The 21,822-nt window shown below is 40.9% G+C and overlaps 2 protein-coding genes across 2 annotated transcripts in view; one reads left to right on the top strand and one right to left on the bottom strand.

The window, feature by feature from the left end:
* LOC126536874 (uncharacterized) overlaps positions 1 to 2,743 on the top strand; it is a 31,958-nt gene extending 29,215 nt beyond the window's left edge. Inside the window, exon 10 of the mRNA XM_050183904.3 lies at positions 1,004 to 2,743. Coding sequence (XP_050039861.1) covers positions 1,004 to 1,091 — 88 coding nt within the window. The 3' untranslated portion in view covers positions 1,092 to 2,743. The remainder of the gene's footprint in view (positions 1 to 1,003) is intronic.
* Positions 2,744 to 4,700: 1,957 nt separating this feature from the next.
* Positions 4,701 to 21,810, bottom strand: LOC126536876 (alpha-N-acetylgalactosaminidase-like). Its single transcript, XM_050183910.3, has 7 exons — positions 21,303 to 21,810; positions 21,039 to 21,213; positions 20,785 to 20,962; positions 20,600 to 20,697; positions 19,350 to 19,511; positions 15,631 to 15,828; positions 4,701 to 12,899 (listed from the first exon to the last, which is right to left on the bottom strand). Exons 1-7 carry the CDS (start codon positions 21,479 to 21,481, stop codon positions 12,627 to 12,629), a joined length of 1,263 nt encoding a protein of 420 aa, XP_050039867.1. The 5' UTR covers positions 21,482 to 21,810; the 3' UTR covers positions 4,701 to 12,626.
* Positions 21,811 to 21,822: the final 12 nt, after the last annotated feature.

Below are 21,822 nucleotides of genomic sequence, written 5' to 3'. Positions count from 1 at the left end.
ACCATCCCAGTGCAATGTAAAGTGACTGCATTAGTTCTGGATCGCTATTTGCAATCGCTGAAATATTTTCTGAACTTAATGTGGACACATGCAAAAATACATCAAAAATGCATTCCATGTGGTTGCCGCGTTATTTTACGAAGATTACAGTAAAAAAACACTCTTTTAGGATTTTCGAGTGGTTAAGTGTGCAGTTATAATTTATCCTAATCTTCATCTAGCTTCGCTGAATCGGGGGTTAAGTAAAATGAAGTTTAGGCTTGGTTACTAAGCTCTGCAGCCATGTAGCACAAGCTGGGACAGGATATGGATAACTGTACTCTTGTTTTAGTGTGCTGGCTTTAGAATAACTGGTGCAACATGTTGATAATCTGGTAGTTGCTGTGCTAATGTGTGTTTTGCTATGTTTTTATGAAGGCCATTGCACCAAAAGGTATCTAATATCCTTTTCTGTTTGGTTTAACAGTCTAAAAGCCAAAACTGATGGTGTTCTCAACCTATTGGCTCCCGAGTCCATGCTCTGCTCATCCTTGCAGTTCACATGAATTTTTGCCAAAGATTAGTTTTAATTGTCCGTGGTATAACTGTTGTTCCTTTGCTTGCCATAAGTGAGCTACACTAATGTTATTTCGTGTCCTTCGGATGAGTTTCAGAGTAATAAACTTTCTCAGATGCTTTATTCACTGCTAAGACAAATCATATCTTTAAAAAATATATTTGTTGTTTTTTCTTCTTTCTGGGAATTGTTTCATGAAATGTTAATTATAGGCACACTGCACATGTAATGTCAAAAATATGGCAGAATACAGTTCTGGAAAACTTGTACAAGGGGTTAATATTAAAGGGTTATCAAGGGTTTAATATTAAAGGACATATGCTTATTCATTTTTGCGTGACATTAGTGGCACAGTGTGTTAAAAGCACGGCCAACGCCTTTATTAGTTGTTGCTTTACTTGGTGAAAATCAAGGCCATTGTTTCTTATGATTGCACTTCACCTTTAGGTCTGGGATTCCTGCCTTCAGCAGGAATGCTGCAATGCCATCAAGGTTTACAGAGCCGGATGACGACTGGAGTGACGGTTGTTACTGAAAATGCCACGCCATAGGCAGCTGTGCCCCTGCACATCTTATATTTTTTCATATCTGCATTTTAGAATGGGTTCTTTTTCATTATTTTTCTGGTGAGCACTTGTGTGTACTCCTGGTTTTTAGCGAAAAGGAGAGCACATCGTTGTGTGCTCTCCTGCCTTCGGTAGAGGGATGTTCCGTGTTATCAACTGTCCATTACTTGTCTCAGAGTTGTTTGTTCCATTGGGAAAAATTACAGCACAGCTTTGTATTGTAATGTGTTGCAACATGCCAAGAGGCAGCGTCCCTGGAGAACATCTACCATGCACTTCTAAACAAATGTACACCCTTTGGGATGTATATTTGCCACACAACAATAATCGTCATCTGTCTTGCTCGCGTTTCCTTTCTTGAAAACGCTGTGCTCACTAGTTTGCTGTTGAGAATGCTGTCATGCTGATAATGCGCACGCCATTCGTTACTTGGAAGTACCGGGCTCGCAGAGTTAAATAAAGGAAATGCGGACAAGACAGATGAAGATTATTGTTGTGCGACAAGATACAACTCAAAGGGTGTAATTTTGCTTAAGAGTGTAGTAGCTGCAAGGCAGCACTACAATTAACGAGCAACATTTCCTTCAGTCAGGCCTTAGCCAGAAACTGTTGTTTGGTCAGCTATGGTTCCTTGGCATAACTTTCGAGTCTTGTGCCATAGGGCTGAGCCAACACGTTTGTCGCCATAAGCAAACAACATAATGGAGGTGCTTTCATCTTAAAGAAAAGGGATTGCTGCAAAAAGGTGTTAGGTTTTTGTGATTCCAGAGCAACATTTGCACCTGCAGTTGCACTTCAGAGCATTGTTTTGGCTAAACCTACATGTTGCAGATGCCAAGTTACCCGTATATAACCTCGTGACTTAACCGAACAACTTGCCCCGAGCTGTTCCTGCCACACCTGTCAGCGATCCAAACCAAAGTCCTGGCAGTGTTGCAGGCCTCTTGTTCAGCTTACTGTGTCATCTCGTCTTCTGCTTCTTGTGTTGCACAGTCGGGACAAGCAAAACAAAATAATTTCTTAGAAGCCCATTCATTCTGGCATGTTATTGCTCACATTTTAAACCCCATTGCCTCTAACATTCAGTACTTTGCAGTACGAGGCGGTAGTGCTGCCTATAAGTGGAGATACTCCGTTGCGTTTTGATTTTGGAGGCTCTGGAAACTAGTGGGTCGTCGGAGCTCAGCTGTGCCGAGAAGGGGGTGGGGGATTCTCTGCATTTAGAGCAATATTACTGTGATATATTTATAGAGCTGGCCCATGCAAAACCTTTTTTTATTTCATAAACTCTTCCACTTCTCCTCTTTTTTTTGGCTAAGTGAAAAAATCTGGAGAGGTCGTAACTTCCCTGTTCAAGAGATGTCGCGTCTATCAAGACTGGTATGAATGTCTCCTCACAAGTACAACCCGAAGCAGCAGTCATTGCCGACTGCTGTTATTGCTCGCTTGTACATTAACGTTGCAGGGTTTGTTGTGGAAGCTGGGAACAACATTTGTCTCAGCTTGGGTGCTGTATGCTTGCACTGTATCCATGCAGCTGCTACAGTGTTGACAAATGCATTGTGTATATATATATAACTGCTGTTTTTCTATGAAACAATAAAATTGCTTGCAAGAGACAGTCGAGTGTGTGTCATTACTTCAACTAAATGTTTGTTCTTGCTAAAAAGTGTGTGTGATATCTCCTGGATCTCGCTGTGAATGAAGTGAATAGAAGGCTGGTGTAATGGCGCTGTGCAGATTATGGAAAGATCTGACAAGCATTTTCAATATTTTCTTCTTTAGACAGGTATAAGCATTAGATACTGCCTCTGGTTGGACTTGAGTTGACGCAAATACATAGTACTTTATGCTGCTATGTTACATAGCATATGACGCATAACCAGACATTTTGTGACACATGTAAAATTGTGTGGCATTGGCTGTGCGTCTACAAAAGCTAGGGGTTTCTTTAAAAGGTGCTCCTGCAGGCCATGGACAGGGCAGTGAGCAATTTTTGTTGCTTTCCACAAGGACAATGGACACCCTACTAAGTGGCTGATGTCGGTAGAAATTCAGCAACGCTGTGCAACGGCCGTAAGATTGTGTACATTAATACTATACCTGTAGCTGTCTTCATAGGCACATTTCACTTGAACTTACTGCACACAAGCTCCATGCCAGCCTATGCAAGTGAGCTAGCTTATGTAGAGCACCTGTAGTTGTCTTGCCGAGTAGACAACTTGTGCCACTAACTACATATCTGTCCTTGGTCAATTCCCTAGGATGGGTATTTGTCACTGCGACAGACATCTAAATACATTTAGCTCCTGTGCCTTTGGGTTTTCTCTGTGCATATGATTCTCAAACACTCCTCCCTAGACCAGCATCGTACATCGCCTTTGTCCTCATGTCGCACACTTTCAGCATCTACAGGTGTCGAGGCTGTGCTTGTGTCATCTGCTACTGCTGCTACCTTGTTAATTCAAACAAGCTTCATGTCATTTAGATTTCAAGATTGCATTGTATCTGCATAACACTTGCGCACAGAGACTGTAGTCAAAGTGTAGTTCTGCATGCAGTGACAAGCATTTTGTTCAATGGATTGACGAGCTTGCAGTTGTCTGGAAATAGTCATTTTCCACTATTCATGGCATTTGCTAATGATTACTCATTACAAAGTGCAGCAACACTGATAACGTAAATATAAGTGCAGCCTATTAGACCTGTAAAAGGCTTTTCAAGCTGCATATAAGCACAAGTTAAGAGACTCTTGGAAAGCCCTCAAGACTCCTGAAGAGATACCGACTTGTACTTTCGAAAACAGTCTACATCTGCCTTCTCCAGATGTTGCTGTAAAATTGATGATGTCGGAGCCGTTTCAAATGGTATACGAATTTGTGCAAGAGGTACCACTCCCTTCCCCGGGAGCCTGGTGACAAGATCTAGTAAACAAGGAAGTAACATGAAGGGTTTTTTGCTGGGCTTGTTGATGCATATTGACTTGTGGGTGAACTACGCGAGGATGGCACAAGAAAGGAAACAAACGCTGCACTCCTGTATGCTTCCTTTCTTGTCCTGTCCTCGTGCAGTTCACTCACAAGTTAAGGAAGTAACAGTCCATGGCAGTTATACTCTAATCAAATGATTGCACAGAAATGAGGTCACCTTTGTGGCTGCTAAGGCATTGCGTTAGGCTTGTTGGTCTGACATAACTCAAACCAGCGCTAGGAGACAAAAGCAACAGGCAGAAAAGTTTTACAAAACCTGCATAGTTTTTGTGCAAAATGGCATGTAATGGAATACTATTCCGAAGCAGCTTTGAGCTTGTCTTCAGTGTTTCTTTCCAGCACTCTTTGCAATGCAAGTATAACTTGCTCTCATATGCTGTGCTATTTACATAGCAGATTTAGAGGGAAAGCAATCTATGCCAAAATTACTGCTGTGCAACAGTGAAATAGCAGCAGAGCGCCACATAAGCCGTACCCATCACCTAAATGAGCAGTCTGACAAATTGGGACTATATTACCATTGCACTTTGTAGTGGCAAGGTAAAAACCTTCAGTGCTTCTTGCAAAGTCATCGGCAAAAGTTTGGAAACCATGGCATCAACAAAATTTTTTATTTATTCCTACACAACTTTACAATGTAAAATTGCTTCAATACATTGCGTTGGTCAAACACGTGCATGACGGCTGTACCACTCTGTCAGTTGGCATGCCCAGGCGGCGAAGAACCTTTTTCACAGCACCATTGGTCTCCAAAGTTTCGCTTGCAGCTCTACGTCAACTTCTTTAAGTACTTCGAGACAGACCACCGTGTATCACGTGCCTAAGCCTGTACTATGTTGGCAAAACATGCTAAAATTATTTTTTAATAAAAAGGGGACACAGAAAGGCCCAAAAAAAGAAAAATTCGGCAGACACACTTCAGACTGCTTATGTGTGGGGATGCGAAAGCAATGTACCGTTTGTAGACTTCAGAACGTCATAAACGCACTGATGTTCTGTGCTCGTGACGTGGCAGCACCTCCTCCCCAGTGGCTGCACCGTCGCATGTCCAATGATGCACGCACTAGGCTACACCTTTAGTCAGTTCTTCGCAGTCAGCTGTGACTTGACGTCTGAAGTGACACATGCACTAGACACCTTTAGTCAGCCAGAGCCACGGAGCCAGGGAAGTGTGCTTGTCTCACACCCCTTAGGTCCTGGTTCGATTTCTACCCAGACAGAAATTTAGCAAATTTTGTTTGCAAAGCCATTAATTTGCTTTGTTTACAGGAACCTGTCTGAGAAATTTGATGTCAATCTGAGCATTTCTTTACATTCTTTTACTCTTTGCGCCGTTGGCGATTTGTGGTACCATCTTTCAGTCACGGCTACTACGCCGACAGATTTTCGCATAATGGGGTATATAATGCTTTCGCATCAAACATTCTGGATAGAGCCAACATTTTGACAGGGAGACTTGTCTTCATCAAGCCCCAGGATTTCCTTTCTTGCCCCCACTTTGGTCACTTCAGATTTCTTCGTGCCACTTTTCGAAACACTATCAGAAGATTGGCACCATTGTTAGCCTCAAAACAGGAGCATATATAACAATGGAAGCATTGATAAGCGAGTTGAAACAGCATACATTTTTAACATAAGAAATAACCACACTTGTTGCCCTTGAAGATACCATCAAAAAGTGCCAACACACTAACCAAGGCATCTTCATTGCATCTTCATTGGCATCTTCATTAAACGTACACTTGAAGCGTTTGAGACAGCTTTGCAATAATGCAGAATTTCGAACAAAGAATATGAATGTGTTGACAAGTAAAAAGCACATGCATAATGAATACTATAAAAATGAGAGGAAAGCTGTCTCGAGTATACATAGTAAATATATAGAGATGGCAGGGATTTATATAGGTTTGAATGTGTTGCAAAATATCACAGTAGCCTGTTCTCCACAAATATAAATGTAGCACAAGGCACAAATGACCACATGGGTTGTGAGTGCATAGAAAAAGTTAGCATGATGGCTGTCATAGTAAATGTAAACCAGCACTTTGATATGCAGCAATGTTGTACATAGAAAAAGTTGTTGCCCTGATTGCTGTCACAGTGAATGCAACCCACCACTTTACAGCCAAAAATGCTTAGAAAGCAGCAAAAGGTGCACACCTTAAACAAAATGTATTTGACGTGTTGACTGAAACATGCTACTGATACAACTAAAGGGCAAGAAAACGTGGGAGCGAAGCACCTTTCCTGCATCCTTTCTTTTATGTCTGTTATTCTGGCACTACATCTCAAACTGTACTAACTAGTCCTGACCTTAGCTCTTCCGACATGTACTATTGAGTATGTAGGTTATATAACATATGTGTGCCGATTATAGAACCATCAACGAAACTGCACAGCTCCCTGGTTTCAAGGCTGTGTCGAGTACATTCATTTTGTGTGCAACAACAGCTGCCCAAGAGATTCAGTAGCACTGCCACAGCTGGCCAAGAACCTTATATGCTCCATAATGGACTACATCCATCTGAAAGGGTTCTTTGCTTGCATGCAGATGGCCTTAAATATTTTTTTTACTTACTGTCTACAATTTAAGCCAATTAATTGGAACGCTCTCGTGTGGACGCACACAGTTGACCACATTTGCACACATATGACTACATTTCTAGCTGCAACTGTGACTACGAAATGAGCCCCAACACAAAATTTTGTTTTGTTTTTATGGCTTTGTAGGAGAGCCATCAACCTAATAATTACACTATGGAGCCTCACTTTCCGGAGAGTGCGACAATAATACATTACCTTTTTTATGTGTCACGTTCAAAACATGCGCCTATAATACAGCGCGGCTTTGGCCGTGGGAAGGCCAACCAGACACGACATCGAAACCTTTGGTGGCGGTCTCATGGTACAGGTACCACTGATGCATGCACACAACCCTGCTGCCGAAAGCCAATTCTATTCAGCACTCCACGGAACAAGAAGGGAGAGCGTTTGCTCTGCATTTTCAAGAGAAGCGCACAATTGGACGGGCCAATATGGCGACAAGGTAGGCGACACGGTCATTGTACAGGGGTCTTAAACTGTTTGTGTTGCCATGTGACCACCACCCCAGCTTTTGGCAACGTGATGAGTTGCCTTTCTCACGTCCGAAGCCACACTGTGCTTGACACACAGTTTTAATGGTGGTATAAAAGGTGCTGTAATTACTCCCGATGCCTCTCAAGAAATTGAGGCTTCATACTGTATTTATGGAGTTGACAGCTACCTAAAACTTAAAAAAGCAAGTGGCACACAAAATTTTTCTATTGATACTCCTGTAGGTGTGCTGGGCTGTCAGGAGACACAGCACTGCAATTCAGATGGTTGCTCACATGGTCCACAAACAGTGGTACCTAACTTATGTAGTGTACTGAGGTGTCAAGATGCATTGACAAAGGCAAAGCAAGAGTGCGTCCTCCCTTTTGCTTCTTGAACTTTGTTTTTGTCTAATCATAAAAAAGATAGATTGGCAAGGGAACAAGAGTTCCCGATCGTCAGTCAGCCTCTAGAGTCTATGAAAAAGTATGTTTACCTAGGTTACCTGATCACAGGGAACCCTGATCATGAAAAGGAAATTCATAGAAGAATAAAAATGGGTTGGATCGCATACGGCAGACATTGTCAGCTCCTGAGTGAAAGCTTACCATTATCATTGAAAAGGAAGGTGTACAATCAGTGCATTTTACCAATGCTGACATGGGGGGCAGAGACTTCATCATCATCATCATCAGCCTGGTTACGCCCACTGCAGAGCAAAGGTCTCTCCCATTCTTCTCCAACAACCCCGGTCATGTACTAATTGTGGCCATGTCGTCCCTGCAAACTTCTTAATCTCATCCGCCCACCTAACTTTCTGCCGCCCCCTGCTATGCTTCCCTTCCCTTGGAATCCAGTCCGTAACCCTTAATGACCATCGGTTATCTTCCCTCCTCATTACATGTCCTGCCCATGCCCATTTCTTTTTTTTGATTTCAACTAAGATGTCATTAACTAGCGTTTGTTCCCTCACCCAATCAGGCAGAGACTTGGAGATTGACAAAGAAGCTTGAGACCAAGTAAGGACCCCGCAAAGAGTGAAGGAACGAAGAATGCTAGGCATAACCGTAAGAGACAGAAGGAGAGCAGTTTGGATCAGACAGCAAATGGGTATAGACAATATTCTAATTGACATTAAGAGAGAAAGATGGAGCTGGGCAGGTCATGTAATGCGCAGGTTAGATAACTGCTGGACCATTAGGTTTACAGAATGGATACTAAGAGAAAGGAAATGCATTCAAAGATGGCAGAAGTCTAGGTGGAGCGATGAAATTAGGAAATTCGTGGGCGCTAGTTGGAATCGGTTGGCGCAAGGCAGGGGTAATTGAAGATTGCAGGGAAAGGCCTTCGTCCTGCAGTGGACATAAAATAGGCTGAAAATGATGATGATGATGAAAAAAACAATGTTTCCAAACCACCTTAGACATCTGAAGCACATCTCTTGCCACAGTCATGATCATCCAGTAACAATTATCCACACAGAATATATTTCAAATTTGTGCAGTTCTCACACAGGAAGATTATATGTGATATACGTGTGAAAAATTAATCCATGGAAGCTCTTCTGCTTTAACAAGTGTTACTGTAATACACTGGCACTCCTCAGCCACCTGCAAATGCTTTAGAAAAACTTGGACGTAGTTATTTTTTGACATTTCTGCATGTTGTCAGAGGCATCAATGCAACCATTTTGCACCACCACACATGATATCACGGGCATGCCTGCTTTGACTGATAACCTATTGGAAGACATTGGATTGTGAATTATAGCACAGTCATTTCACAGTGAAAATCAACAAGCCCACACTAGATGACACCAAACTGAAAATGCATCAAAATATGTTCTGTGTTGAGCTTTCGTGGAGTCTTGAATAGTGTACTGTAGTGAAAGGCAAGACCAGGTAAGCAACACAGAAATGGCCTCCATGTTCTTCTAACTGTCCCGAATTGTGCTTGGAGTAGATCACCACATGTATTTCAAAATGCTGTGAAAGTACTTTGAGAGCACCGAACGAGGAGAAAGGGGGTTAACCAAGGGGTCCGATTTTTTATTTGTCATATCATAAGAAGCCAACAAACACTGACACGAAGGACACCCTAGGGAAAATTACTTGTGCTTAATAAATGAAATAAAAAAACGATAAATTAATGGAAATGAAAGTGGATGAAAAAACAACTTGCTGCAGGTGGGGAACCATCCCACAACTATCGCATTATGCATGCGGTGCTCTACCAATTGAGCTACCGCGGCGCCGTTTCCCCATCCACTTTCTTATGTATTTATGTTTCCTAGTAGAACCCTGGGAGTGTTAGCCAGCGCCACCACTCACAAACCTTGGCGGCGGATGTGGAACATCCTTTCTGCCACAGGCGTCATGAGAACATGATCTTTTTTGGTTGAAGACAACCGGTCAATAAACCCACACATGCTACCTGAAGGCATCAATGTTGCTGGATTCGATATCCGCATTATGTAATAAATGAGAAGAAAGGGGCTTAACCGAGGGGCCCAATTTTTTATAATTTTTTATTAGTCATATCGTAAGAAGCCAACAAACACTGACACCAAGGACAACATAGGGGAAATTACTTGCGCCACAACCTTCGCATTACGCGAAGGTTCCCATCGTTCCCCATCTGCAGCAAGTTGATTTTCATCCACTTTCATTTCCATTAATTCATCATTTTTTGTTTCATTTATTAAGCATAAGTAATTTCCCTTATGTTGTCCTTGCGGTCAGTGTTTGTTGGCTTCTTATGATATGACTAATAAAAATTGGGCGCACATAACGAGGGTCTCGAATCAGGCAACATTGATGCTTTCAGGTAGCATGTGTGGGTTTATTGACTGGCTGCCTTCACCCAAAAAGATCATGTTCTCGTGACGCCTGCGGCAGAAAGGATGTCCCACATCCGCCGCCAAGGTACGTGAGTGGTGGCGCTGGCTAACACTCCCAGGCTTCTACAAGGAAACATAAATACATAAGAAAGTGGAGCGGGAACGGCGCTGCAGTAGCTCAATTGGTAGAGCATTGCATGCATAATGCGAACGTTGTGGGATCATTCTCCACCTTTGGCAAGTTGTTTTTTCATCCACTTTCATTTGCATGAATTTATCGTTTCTTTATTTCATTTATTAAGCACAAGTAATTTCCCCTATGTTGTCCTTGGTGTCAGTGTTTATTGGCTTCTTATGATTTGAGAGCACCACTCACTTGTACTGCTACAGAAGACACTTACAGTAGCTGTTTGTCACGCAAAATTGCAACAGAATCAGTCGGCATGTGCAAATCTCGTGCAGCCATACTGCTGTTCCCTTTCTGATATCATCGTATTTATCTCTTTATAATGCAGCACTGCTTTAAAGAAGTGGTGGAGTTTTGAGTTTCCGAGAGCAAGATTGCATGCATTAGCAATAATTAAACGGGTCCTGAACCACCCCTCGAGCTTGGTGAAATAACATAGTCCACGGGTAGCATACACTGAACATCTCAGCCAGGCTTTGCTGTCATACGTGGTACGTGGAGCTCGCAAGCAGAGCTCAAAGTCGCCTTTCTCTCGATCGCTCTCTATTTAAACAGAAGCCTGCTCCTCACTCTCTTCTGGATGCTTTATTTCGTAATAAAGCAGATTCCCATACGCGGCTGCTATAGGTAGCTGCGGTCGGCTATGCAAAGTACACACCGCGGCTGCCACGGGGTGCCGCCACGAGTCCACTGGCTAAGCGCACTGTGGCTCGCTGAGAACAACCACATTTGGCTTACCTTTAGCATGTCGTAGGCACCAAAATCGGAAGCTAGGGAATCTACATTAACATCCCAAATGATATTTGAGCTGCGCACCACGGTGACATTTAGAAGGTGAAGCGTTGTGGGCACGCCCCATTCCACCGTAGCCTTCGCTGTGCAAGGCATCGCAAAAGGAACGAGAACACAGCAGAGGCCATTTTTGGTTGCCAATAACTTTGCTTCTGCTGAATGCATTGAAGTAGATTTTGTGGAAAAGTATTTATCAAGTAGCCTACTTTCGTTTCAAATGCCTTTCTCTACTTTGATAAAAAAGTGTTTCAGGGCTTCTATAATTCCGGAGATATCCAAAGCCTCTGCAATGTACATTAAGCTGCACCAAGTCTTTAAAAATTGCCTGTGGCAAATAGCACAACTGTAATCCTTGATCTAAATTACTCATTGAGGCAGCCATTACTTCTACAAGAAATATAAATCTGCAATTGACTAATTTACATAACTGTGCAAATTAATTTAATTAATTACTTCATGGAAAATAGTTAAATCTACTAATTGTAGCTAGTGAGTTCGCAAGGCATATAGACTTTGAACGAATTCTGACGATGGCCGAAATGTGCGCCGTCAAAGTTGCGGTAAAAATGCACTGTTGTTTTACTTACTTTTTTGAGAAAACGGTTGTTTGTAGCCAAAGAGTAACTGGAACGGCAATGGATTTCATCAATCACTTTCAAAATTAATATCTTGAAAATGGTGGTGTTCTGAGAATCCGTTCCAAGTGGATATGCCTTGTGAATCCACTGGCAACAATTCGTAGATTGAAATATGTGCAGTAGCATAACTAATTAAAAAGTTAATTTGCATAATTTTGTAAACCATTCAATGCGGCATTTTGATTTCTCAAAGAAGTAATGGCTGCCTCATGAAGTAATTGAGATAAAGGTTAGAATAGTGCTAACTGCTACAGGCAATTCAAAATTTGGTGCAAGTAAAAAGTGCCACCCTGCATAATAACTGAAATTTTTTTCGTCACCGCTTTAGAGAGATTGTCATGGTCCACTTAAAGCAGTGGCACAATACTGAAAGTCAAGACTGCTTAAACAATGCAATTCTAACAAAAGTAGGTACTTTTGCTAGCAGACAACGCTGAACATGCTTTAATGAGCCACATTAGCTGGCAACAAAAAGGACTTCAATATGCTAGAAGCGTGGAAACAGTCAGAAGTCTGTCAATACAGCCTGCGTCACTGCAAACCACAAAACGCATTGACAAAAGTGGTCGACAATTCTGCAGACAATGTACTTTGAAGAATTCTTAAGGCACCAATATGCAGTAACAACTGTTATAAAGGGAAAAAGTCCGTATACAAAAAGAAGAGCTAAGCCCCTTTGTAAGATAATGTAGACTGGACTTTGATATGTGCAACAATGTACAAAAGATATGAGATGTGATCTTCAAGCAACAAGAACAACAGCACAGCAGAGTGTCTTGCATAAGGCCATATTACCTCTCGCTGTGGTGAAGGCAGATGAAAAGAATGCAGATGCTTCTTGTGTTGCAGACGAACGGACTCATGCAGAGCCATTGAATGTTCCTACACCATGCAGCATTTTCTATGTGATGGCCACCTTTGGTGCTTGTAAAAAATGTTGCAAGGAAAACTTGCACACCTGCCGCTGTGGGACATCGGCACTTTCAACCACTGTTAGGCACAGCCTTGAGTAGCACGACACCCGTAGATGGAACGCTTGCTTCGTGCCGATTGTGCGGAAGGTAAGTGCCCAAGTCCTGCATGGCAATGACATTCCGGAACCAGTAGCCCCTTGTGTGGTTCAAGCCAAGCTGATCCAGTGGCAGCCACACTTGAGCAGAGTATGATGTGTTGTGGTTGATAACGGCGATAGCATATGAGTGCATGCCCTCTACCAGGGGTGTTATGGGCCTCAGCCAGACGCTGACACCCTTGTCCTGCAAGACAATCAGTGACCTTCAGAACACCAAGCAAGATGCACAGACCGAAAGAGATACCAACTATACAAGAACTAGAGTGGTGGGTATATTCTGTGAACCTCTCGACATTGCAAGAGCAGCTGCTGAATGTTTTCAAACATTTTGAAGTAATCACTGTACTGTACTTTTGTGAATGCATTCATCCAGTATGCTGCTTTGTTTATTATACAATTGGATCTTTCTTTTGTTTTCTTTTTCTTTTTTTTTTCTTTTTTTGCTGATATCGAAGTGTGTGCTTACAATGATTACTGGATACAATGAAGGCATTTTCATGTAGGATGCACATTCATTATAATGAGGCTTGACTGTACTGTTGCGTAATGTAACTGAAAGTACAATAAACATGAAACTGAAAGCAAAACTGCACGGCACAGTGCCATTATAGGTGAAGCAGCGCTGAAATCGCAAACATTATCAGCGGAGCTTTTGTGCACAGAGTGTTAACTGCCTCATAAGCCTTCCTTTGTTTACCTCATAATGTCTGATAGGTGAAAGCCAGAGAGATCTCTCTGGACATTTCAGAGTGTGACAGTGCAGAACTGCTGAGCATCAATCAATCAATCAACCGACAAGGCTAGTGTTTGTGATGCACTGGGAGCAGGCATGGTGGGTAACTTTTAAGTTTATTTCCATAGCAATGAAATACCCAACGGATGTGTAATTCAACACAAATGCAAAACATGCAGTAAATGATTCTATATATGTGAACTACAGAAAAAAGCTACACGTCTGCCGTTAGGAAACAAAGGTTGACTTTGTAGGGAAACATCAACTGAAGGATGAGTTTCTCCAATTGAATTTGCTTAACCAAAAAGTGGCATGAATTCACACCGAATGAAGTCAAAAGTCATTTTATGACAAGTTTAGTTCTTTTCTGAGCAGAAGAACTAAATTAAATTGTGAGCCTTGTTACTTTCTAATGTAATATGAAGCAGCTATTGCTTTAGTAATCACTAAATAGCCAGCCTCATACAATTGTTGCCAAAACATCTGAAGCTCACAGGAGACTGCTTTCAAAGTACTAAGAAAGCATTGCACAAATATTTCATTTTACAGAGTCTGTTTTATGTTTTTGGCAAGGGTAATGTGTCTGAAAGCAGCTTACCTAACTTGATGTTATTCTAAAACTTATGTTTAAACATCTCAAGCAAACTCTGTGAACCTGAACCTACATTTTGTTGAAAAAACAGTAAAATAAATGCTGTTTCTTTAAAGGGACTGTCTGCTGCTTGGAACATGTCTTTGGATTGTAGTGGCAATGAGGAGATTGCACATCATATTGATGAAAACGACCATGCCTATATCTTACAAACAAGAGAAAGTATACCTTTAATTTGGTCCTGAAAGTGGTGCAAGAATGATATGTGGCATTGCTCAACAGTGAAACCTGTGCGCTATCACGTAACCGAAAAGCCATAAGGGGAGAGTTATTTTGCTGGTGCACAATATTGCATTGCCTGAAATTGTACTTTATGCTCTTTTGCTAACTTTTCTTTGTGTGACAGAGTAATTTGTCTTGTTTCCAGCTAGAGTGTGCTGAAATGCGTTGCCACCTTATGCAAAGGCACAGAGTCACGGTGAATGAAGGGAGTGCTGGATTGATGAGTGGCCTCCGAGATTCTCGTCTCATTCAGTAGTCAGTGTTGTTCGCATCCATGCATAGTTTTAGGAAGAGACTATGCAGATCAAAAAATTCTGTTTTAAATATTTCTACTTGCTTTCCGGAGAAACTACTGTATGTTTAGGTACTTCAAATGGCAGGCTTTCTATAGCACTACAAAATATAAGCTCCTAAAAATGGTCTGCAGTCGATTTAAATATGTAATGGGGGGGAAAAAAAAGTTACTGCATACAATGAAGTGTGCATGTGCTTGTAAAATACCAAACCAACACAAAAATAGATTTTAAGCAAGACTCACACAGTTTGTCATTCTGCAAAGTTTTTTTTTCATTTACAAATATGCACAATTTACTTCCCATACTGCAAACATTACAAAAGCAACACTGTAAATACAAAACATAGTTGAGGAAAACACATGTGGGGAAGTGGCAGATCTGAAGATGGTTGGAAAATCTGGATACAACAGCAATTGGCCCTAAATGGTTTATGCCTACTTGCACTAATCAGTGATAGTTCAGCAATAAAATGATCCCATGCGATCATTTACCTGCCATGAATCAATGTCACCAATATACCTTGTGCAAGCTTTATCCGCCAAGTTTCATTCGAACTTATTCAGTCTTCTCCTTACCTAAATAATTTCGAGACTAAAGCATGCTGATCTTACAGCACCAACAAAAGACAGATTGGTATTTTTCACATATTTCATTGTAACTATAATTGGAACATCCTAGTAAAAAAATAAGTTGAGTACTTTAGTACATAAACTTAGACTTCACAAAGGTCATGTCTAATAGGAATCATGTAGCACCCATTTCTGAGGGAAGAGTTTGATGAGGAAAAGTTTAAAAAAAAAAAAGAAATTATGCCAGTGTCCTCCCCAATTAGCAGCAATACGTTTGCTTACTTTTCCAATATCGACTGTTCTACAGCTTATGCTACACGAAATTTGTTATTTGATTCAACAGTGACTAAGCAGCCCCTAAGTTCCTTCAGCTGCAACTTAGTAAACAAGGTTGCTCAGGAAATACAAAAATACACATAGAAAATACATAGCAGGCAACTGACCATGAAGGCTCGTTTGCCTTGAATGCCAAGTGGGTCCTGGTTTATGGCAATTATTTCCTTGTGCTGCAGTAGCTTCTTAGCTGCTTCTGGGATCTTCCTTAGATCATTTGACATCAGCAGTGGACTGGCAAGGATAGCCCACAATGCCATCTGTACCTCTGCTTGCTCTTGTGTCAACCTGAAGTTCCCTATCATAAGCTGGAAAAGAGTACACATTAAATTATAACTTCCCAAGTATTACAGAGTTACTAATATAAACTACTCACAAGAGTATTCAGCATGTTTTAGCAGATTCGAATGTTATTCTAGCAGAATTAGGAGAAATGAATATAATAAGCATGAAATTCAAAGTTTTACAGAACTGTTTAATCAATCAACCAATCAATCAATCAGCATTATTACTTGAATATGGAAAATGTGTACATAATAATTGAACCGATGGCCATGAAGCTATTTTCCAGTCCGAAGCAAGCTGCATCTACAGTTATGTAATAGGGACAAACTCAAAAAGAGAGAGAAAGAAAGATAAATGTGAGGTACATAAAAAGTAAATAATTCAATATAAAATTGCAATTGGTCATGAACATTTGAAGTGACAAAAATACAACTACATGTAAGCACATAAGAACATTTTAATGATTTAGGTAAAGCAGCTTAGATGACAATTTAAAGTTTCTGGCAGTTTTACTGTACGTGGCAATTCCTTCCAAACCTTTGCATCATGAAATTAAACAAGTCTCTCGCCGTTTACATTATGGCATATGGATAAACTGTAGTTACCATTTGATGTTTGTTTCGTACTGCAAAGTGGTACCACGAACACGCTAGAAGGATGTGGATTAATGTAACGTATAATGTTATCTACTAAATGCGCTGTCTTGTATTTGCACAGAACAGTGAAGCGCTGTATACATAACTCCTGATTAATTTCATTAGCAGGATGAGTAATCGGCACAAATGTGATCACGCACAGTACTTGGTTTTGTAGTCATTGTAGTGCTGTTAAGTATGAAGTATATGTTAGACCCCACGACTCTGCGCAATAGGAAATGTGGCTGTGGAACAATTAAAGATACAATGTTCTTAGTAGACTGTAAGAAAAGTATGACTGCGCTTTATTTAAAATGAGACAAGTGAAAGATACTTTTTTACACACATTGTGTATTTGTTCTTTCTAGTTCAGGTCACCATCGAAAATGACTCCTAGATATCTAAATGCATATACTCTTTCAATCAGGTGATCACGTAACAGCAAGTTAAGAGAAAGTATCTCTATATTTTTTCTCCTAGCGTGAAAAATTAGATATTTGGCTTTTTCAACATTTAACATTATGTAATTTTGTGAGAGCCAGCTAGAGGTATTAAGTAACTCAGAAGTTATAATATCTTGTAATTGTGGAACCGAATCACCAGCAAATACAAGAGCTATGTTATTTGCATAAATTAGTACATTAGAGGTTTGTAGAGTTCTGAAGAGGCTGTTTAGGTAAATTTAAAATAAGACTGGTCCCAATACTGACCCTTGAGGCACCCCGTTACACTGTTATATGAGGAGTGGAAGTTTTCAAGGGACACATTCTGCTTTAGCGATGAAAGGTAGCTAGTAAAGAATTGAAGAGTGTTGCTAACTACACCATACAATTCAAATTTCTGTTATAACATGCAGTGGCCTACAGTATCGAAGGCTTTTTGATATCTAAGAAAACAATTATTGTAACTTTACTGCTATGAAGAGCACTGTTAATATTTTGCGCGACGGTTTTTACCACTGCTGAAGAGGTCGGCTTCTTTGCTACAAAACCATGTTGCTCAGGTAATATTATGCTATTTCCATTTAAAAGTTAATTAAATTGTATTGAAATTAATTTCCTTGCAAACTGTGTTTTTACACTAAGTACAGAAATTGGCCTTTAACGGTCTGCGTCATTGCGATCCCCAGGCTTATATATGGGCACTATTTTGGCTATTTTAGCTACGTCAGGATATGATCCGGATCTTACTGTGTGGTTGAAGATGTGACACAACAAAGTGGAGAGAATATCAATGTTCTGCTTCAGTACTATTAAGTTTTTATTGTCACATAGTAGTGACAGTGAATAACCCAGCGGTAAAACTCTGAATAACGAAATCAACTAACTTTTTATTGGGCAAACCTGTGCCCACAAAATCAACTTACACAAAACACAGCAATAGCGGCGGATTCGGTCGGCGATCGGTGAAAACCTGATCAGCGGGTCAAGTGCATCGGCTTTTATACATCAGTCACCGAAGGTTCCAGAGTAATCGCTGCTGCCCGCGTGTCTTCCAAAAAGTTCTACACCATTCGCGTCGTGCATACATGCAATCAAATTACACAAGGTTCGGTGACAACAGCCAGCAAATGGGACCATCGATAACATTCCAGAAATTTCCGATACATGCAGGCGCGATAACATGTTAGACGATGAAACACAGTCACCCGATAAACAAGTACAAGTGTCAACATTAACTACTCGAGCAGCCTTATTTTCAGAAAGCCTTAGTACTACAGATCTCACAGCACTCTCTGTAAGGATATAAAAAATAAAATCATTTTCAACGATTCTTTAGAAACAGGAGGTAGGCATATTGTATAGATGCTGGTTTGCAAGTTTTTAGCCTAGACTGGAAAAGTAGTCACTGAAACTATTTGCAACTTCTGTAGAAAGGTGTCCTGGTAGGGCTAACTTTCTGCCCCCGGACCTGTTACATCTGTCATCACTTTCCACACCTCTTTATATCTCCAGCATGATGCATGACAACCTTTTAGCGTTTTTCTTACTGAGACACTTATTCCTGTAGTATTTAAATTGCATGCTTGTAATATTAATCTGTCTTATCGTTTATCACTCTGTGGTGATAACTGTCTTTTTTCCTTAGCACTTCAACTATTGTAGCAGTCATCCAAATGCATATCGCATACATATAATTGTTAACTATGTCTGCAGGATAAACATTTTACTCCTCTATCACATCAGTAACAGCGTTTACAAAATTTTTGCATTCTATCTGTACATCATCATCACAAAGGCTTTAAAAATTGATTGATTGCAGTATAGAATGCACAAGCCTATTTCAGTTCACAAAAGTAGTTCGCTTGGCACATTCATTGAGAGAAGTCTTAGGTATCTCTTTCGAAAAAGCAAGACAGTTGGGCTATGATGTGCAATCGCAACATCGCAAACTACAGCAGACACATCTTTCCAGCACATTTAATTTCGTGAAACAGTGAGCATCTTTTTCAAAGGTCTTTGATGAGGGTTTTATCATCAGCATAAGGAAATGCCACATTCAAGAAAGTTTACATGTTTCAGACAGCTGTTATAATATGCATAAATGATACTAGCACTCCTTAAACACCTGTTTCCTATATTCAGTCCATGTTTCTTGATGAACTCTTATCGGATTCATGAAATTGATAGGCGAGTTCAAGTATATTTCAAACACTGTTTGAGAAATACTTACGAAAAATACATGCCTACACATCCACCAACAAGCAGTTTACAACACACTGTGCCAACATTTCAATGAATAATATGTTACTGACACATTCCCAACAACAAACTTCACAAAAACAGCCATTAAGTACTTCTAGAAGCATCTCAAACAAAGAGATTTATCAGTTAACTGCCAAAGTTCAAAGCATATTTCATCCTGTTACTAGCAAAGAACAAAAAAGATGTCACTGGCAAGTACATTACCATATCTGCGTCATTCCAATGTCCTGGACCAGCATACTTGGCAAAGACTTCCTGGTTGTCCCCAAAAAAATTTATAACTGACTCAATCATGAACCAACTATCACGTATGTCATGGTAGTTTCTCCAGAGGTTGCAGTCTTTCTCCAACTGAGGAAAGTTTGGCTGTTAAATAAAGAGAAAATGTGTTATGAAATTCATTATGTGTGGCAACAGTATGCAAATAGGTTTTAATGCTAAACAATGAGCCATACAGTGGGTATAATCAATATTACATTAAAAACAATATTTGACAACACCACCAAAGGATAGGCTAAAGCTTGCATCCAATTACTTACGAGAACAACTGACTACATCATTTCCCCTAGTGTTGTCTTCCTCAACTTGACAATTATGCAAACATGGGAAGCACTACTAGTGCGTCTTTATGGCCAAAATGGGGGGAATTTCAATCTCAATTCTTAGCTCTGACTATGCTTACTCTGTCTTCTTTTTTCTCTCTAGCTCTCTCTTATTGTTGTAGCACACAAAGTTCTCACATTCGTGTTTTTGCGGCAGCACTGATCTCTTCTTTTACTGAATGATTTCAGAACATTTACTCATTTAATAAGTTCAACAAACTGCATTCTGGATGGTTCCAATTCTTATGATCTTGCACAGAAATTGTTTTGTGAAAATAGGCCCATCTTCTTCACTGATTTAATGAGGCAGGCAAAGTATCAAGGCAATTTTATGGGAAGCTGTAGGTGCCACCAGTGACACTGAACCAAGAGATTGGATAATAATAAGAGACGAAGACACGCAGATCAGCTACAAAGAGTTGGAGATGTGGGGTGCACCTGTGCAACTGCGGAGACGTGCTTTTGAAGATCGAATGCTCAAGAAAAGAACAGAAAGTTGATGTGCTAGTGGTTTAACAGCAGAAGTACAACACCGATTCAATACCAGTGAACTAAAATACAGTCTAAAATGCTTTGTTGCTCAGTTTCAAAAACGATAAGCCCGATAATAAATGTCGGATTACCAAATCTTTTCGTTTTGAGAAAAAAGAAAGAAAGCAATTTATCATTTCAAATTCAGCATGTTGCATCATGCTTTAAGCAAGTCAAGAAACCTGGTTTTACAAAAACACACTAGTTGTGCGGGCACTGCATAGAAAAATTAATAGAATAGGATGAGACAGTACCTCAACGTCGCAATTATGAACGCAAGAAAAACCATCAAACAAATAAGCAAGCAAACGTAAAGCGTACCTCAACTTTGTTAAGGAACAAATCATAATACGGCCAGCTGCAGGAGTACACTATCGGACGGTTCGTCTTGTTCAGGTACTCGGAAAATCTTGTGTAACCTGAGGAGTGAAACATTAAGGATGTTGCTGTTACGTGTACGGCTTACGTACACAAAACACGAATTCGAGAGGTGACGACGAGATTACCTTTGCTCTGCTGCTTTGCCGACGTGTGGCACCCGTCCACCTTGAGGTAGTCTATATTCCACGAGGCAAACCTGTCGGCATCTTTCTCCATATCGTGATCCTCCGTACCAGGAAAACCCATACAAGTGGAATGCCCGTAGTTTGTATACATTCCGAACTTCAGACCTTTACTGTGAATCTGTCAACAGAATCGAATTCTTTCGAGATCTACCAACACATCGACTTGGCTTGCAAAGGAAAAGTACTTCACTCACGTAGTCTGCTAGAAAGTTCAGTCCACGGGGGAATCTTTCCAAATCAGCCATCAGGTAGCCATCATTGGTTCGTTGTCGTTCGGACCAACAGTCATCGATGATAAGGTAAACATACCCAGCGTCTCGATATCCATCTTCAGCGAGATGATCTGCCATCTTCATAAACAGCTTCTCACTATGAAAGCGAACAGCGACAGTTAGAAACAAGCGTAGTGTCCGCGCGCTCTCTATTAGCTAATCCAAACGAGAGAAATGAATAATCACCTTAAACAATTGTCCGGATCCTTGTAGCAGTCGATATTGCACCGAAACCTCTCCCATGACATCCATCCCATCGGCGGAGTTAACGCCAGTCCATTGTCAAGGCACTGTGCCGACTCGATGAGAAAAGCTAGAAGCACGGCGAATGGAAACCTATGTGTTCTAAACAAGGGCGTCTGCATTTCTACACGCAATGAGCAAGCTTCCACCAGCTTTCTACTCCGCTCTGGCAGTTTCCGCGAGTGGCAGACATTAGCGTCAGCTGCGCGTCGTCCTCCCAAAAGTTGACAATGCAAAAATACAAAACGCAACGCCAGAGTCGCATCAGTTTTGCATCTGATCGAAGCAGTTCAATCGGTTCACTTTCACAACACGGTCACGCACACGGTGGCCAAGCGGTGGCTTTGAGCAGCTGTTGGTGCCCTCCTTATCACTCACGCTTGTCTCGCCCACGAGTTTCCAGATATTTTATATTTCTCAAGAGGTCGCTACTGTAGATTTACGAAAGAATGCAAGAGTTAGG

This window comes from Dermacentor andersoni, chromosome 4, assembly GCF_023375885.2.
Source record: "Dermacentor andersoni chromosome 4, qqDerAnde1_hic_scaffold, whole genome shotgun sequence".
NCBI classification, from domain to species: Eukaryota; Metazoa; Arthropoda; class Arachnida; order Ixodida; family Ixodidae; genus Dermacentor; species Dermacentor andersoni.
Note: the sequence above shows the minus strand (reverse complement) of the source record. Positions and strands in the feature narration are given on the sequence as shown.

What these genes read in the sequence shown, in the direction of transcription:
- LOC126536876 (XM_050183910.3), bottom strand. Translation starts at nt 21,481, where the DNA reads ATGCAGACGCCCTTGTTTAGAACACATAGGTTTCCATTCGCCGTGCTT. An exon ending in TGTTCCTTAACAAAGTTGAG is followed by an intron (nt 19,512 to 20,599) that starts GTACGCTTTACG and finishes TTTATTTAACAG; the next exon opens with CCAAACTTTCCTCAGTTGGA. An exon ending in AAGGCAAACGAGCCTTCATG is followed by an intron (nt 12,900 to 15,630) that starts GTCAGTTGCCTG and finishes ATTGTCTTGCAG; the next exon opens with GACAAGGGTGTCAGCGTCTG.